This window comes from Hipposideros armiger, unplaced genomic scaffold (genome assembly GCF_001890085.2).
Source record: "Hipposideros armiger isolate ML-2016 unplaced genomic scaffold, ASM189008v1 scaffold_250, whole genome shotgun sequence".
Taxonomy (NCBI): Eukaryota; Metazoa; Chordata; class Mammalia; order Chiroptera; family Hipposideridae; genus Hipposideros; species Hipposideros armiger.
In genome coordinates, this window is record NW_017731600.1 from 2,138,491 (window position 1) to 2,139,940 (window position 1,450).

General features: G+C 46.9%; 1 protein-coding gene across 1 annotated transcript; it reads right to left on the bottom strand.

The window, feature by feature from the left end:
* Nucleotides 1-224: 224 nt before the first annotated feature.
* On the bottom strand, nt 225-1,248 carry LOC109389931 (melanoma-associated antigen B10-like). Its single transcript, XM_019655898.1, is given in 2 exon segments — nt 225-353; nt 355-1,248. Coding segments are annotated over 2 exon segments (1,023 nt in total).
* Nucleotides 1,249-1,450: the final 202 nt, after the last annotated feature.

Genomic DNA, 1,450 nt, shown 5'->3' on the forward strand with positions numbered 1-1,450 from the left:
TCATAAATAATGTTAAATATGTAACTGATATCATTCATACACTTAGACTGTGAAGCTAATTAAACTTCATTTTAAAGAACAACATTTGTAAACATTCAACAATAACATTAACCTATGTTATTCATGTAGAGCAGGAACACAAATATGATATGCACTGTGTTCTCTGCAGCATCACCTAAGCCCCCTATTTCAAGCACAAAGTAAGGAAAGTGCTTCAGATTTCATTACTGGTGGGAGAGGCTGCTGAGACTGACCCTGGGAAGCACACTAGCCATGGCGTCAGTATGCAGCATAGCTGCTACTCTGGCCTGTGCTCTCTCTTCCTCATCTCTTAATGCCTCTTCATACCAGGATTGGGAAAGCACTGGGAACTATATCATGGATCTTGGCTAAGAACTCCAGCACTGTCATCTTGGTCGTCTCAGTGTGGGCTTTTGGGCCCCACAGGAACTCGTAGCATGGAGGATCACTGTTGGGCACCTGGCGGGACTCCAGGTATCTTTCCTGCACAAAAGCTTGAGTGATGAGCTTCTTGGGCTCCCCATGGATGAAGTGCTTCTTCACAGCATATATACACATCATATTAAATACTTTCCAGATGTCTTCCTCAGTGGCACAGTTGCCCTTCATAAAGGCCACACAGAGGATAGTCACCAGGAGGCCCGCCCTGGGCATGGTCTCCTCACCACTCAGCCTCCCATCACCCATGTGCTCCAATTTGCTGACAAGAGTGTAGCCATGCCTCGTAGGGTCAACTTCCTTCCCATCAATGCCAAAGGCCAGTACCATTAGCTCAGAGACTCTCCTGAGGATCTCATGGAAGTGCTTCTTGGACCTTTGGATGACATGACTCATCATGTCTTCCTTTGTTATGGGCTCCCTCATGTTATGCTTGCAAAGCATGAATTGTACCAACTGAATTGCCTTCTGATCTAGAGGGATTCTGCAAGAACTATCAGTGCCGGGCCGTGCCTGGGAGGTGCTTGGTCTTTTCTTATCTTTACTCTTGGCACCTTCATCAGATCTTGTACATGAAACACCTGCAGAAGCAGTGGTAGCAGATGGGGCTCTCCAAGACCGCTGGGATTTTCTAACTGACCCAACAGCAGGGGAGTTCTGGGAATTACCACCAAATAATACTAGGACATTTGTGTGTGACACAGGGGAGCCAGTTGTCCTCTGCCTTATGTTGGGCAGGGGGGATTCTAAGGTAGGAAGGGTTATTGGGCATGCCTCTGGTCCTTTCATCCAATAGATCTGCCCACTCAGGTTGCTCTACAGTTTTAGGCTGGTGACAATGATTCATCCAAGCCTTTTCCTGGAAGTTGTCCAGGACCCTCCAAAATTCCATATGCTCTTCTGATCCCTTTTCTAGTTACTATCTGCTGAGCTCTGAATTCAGAACCCTGACTACCACCCTGCCCTGGGCTATCTGGACTTGGTTTAGTAT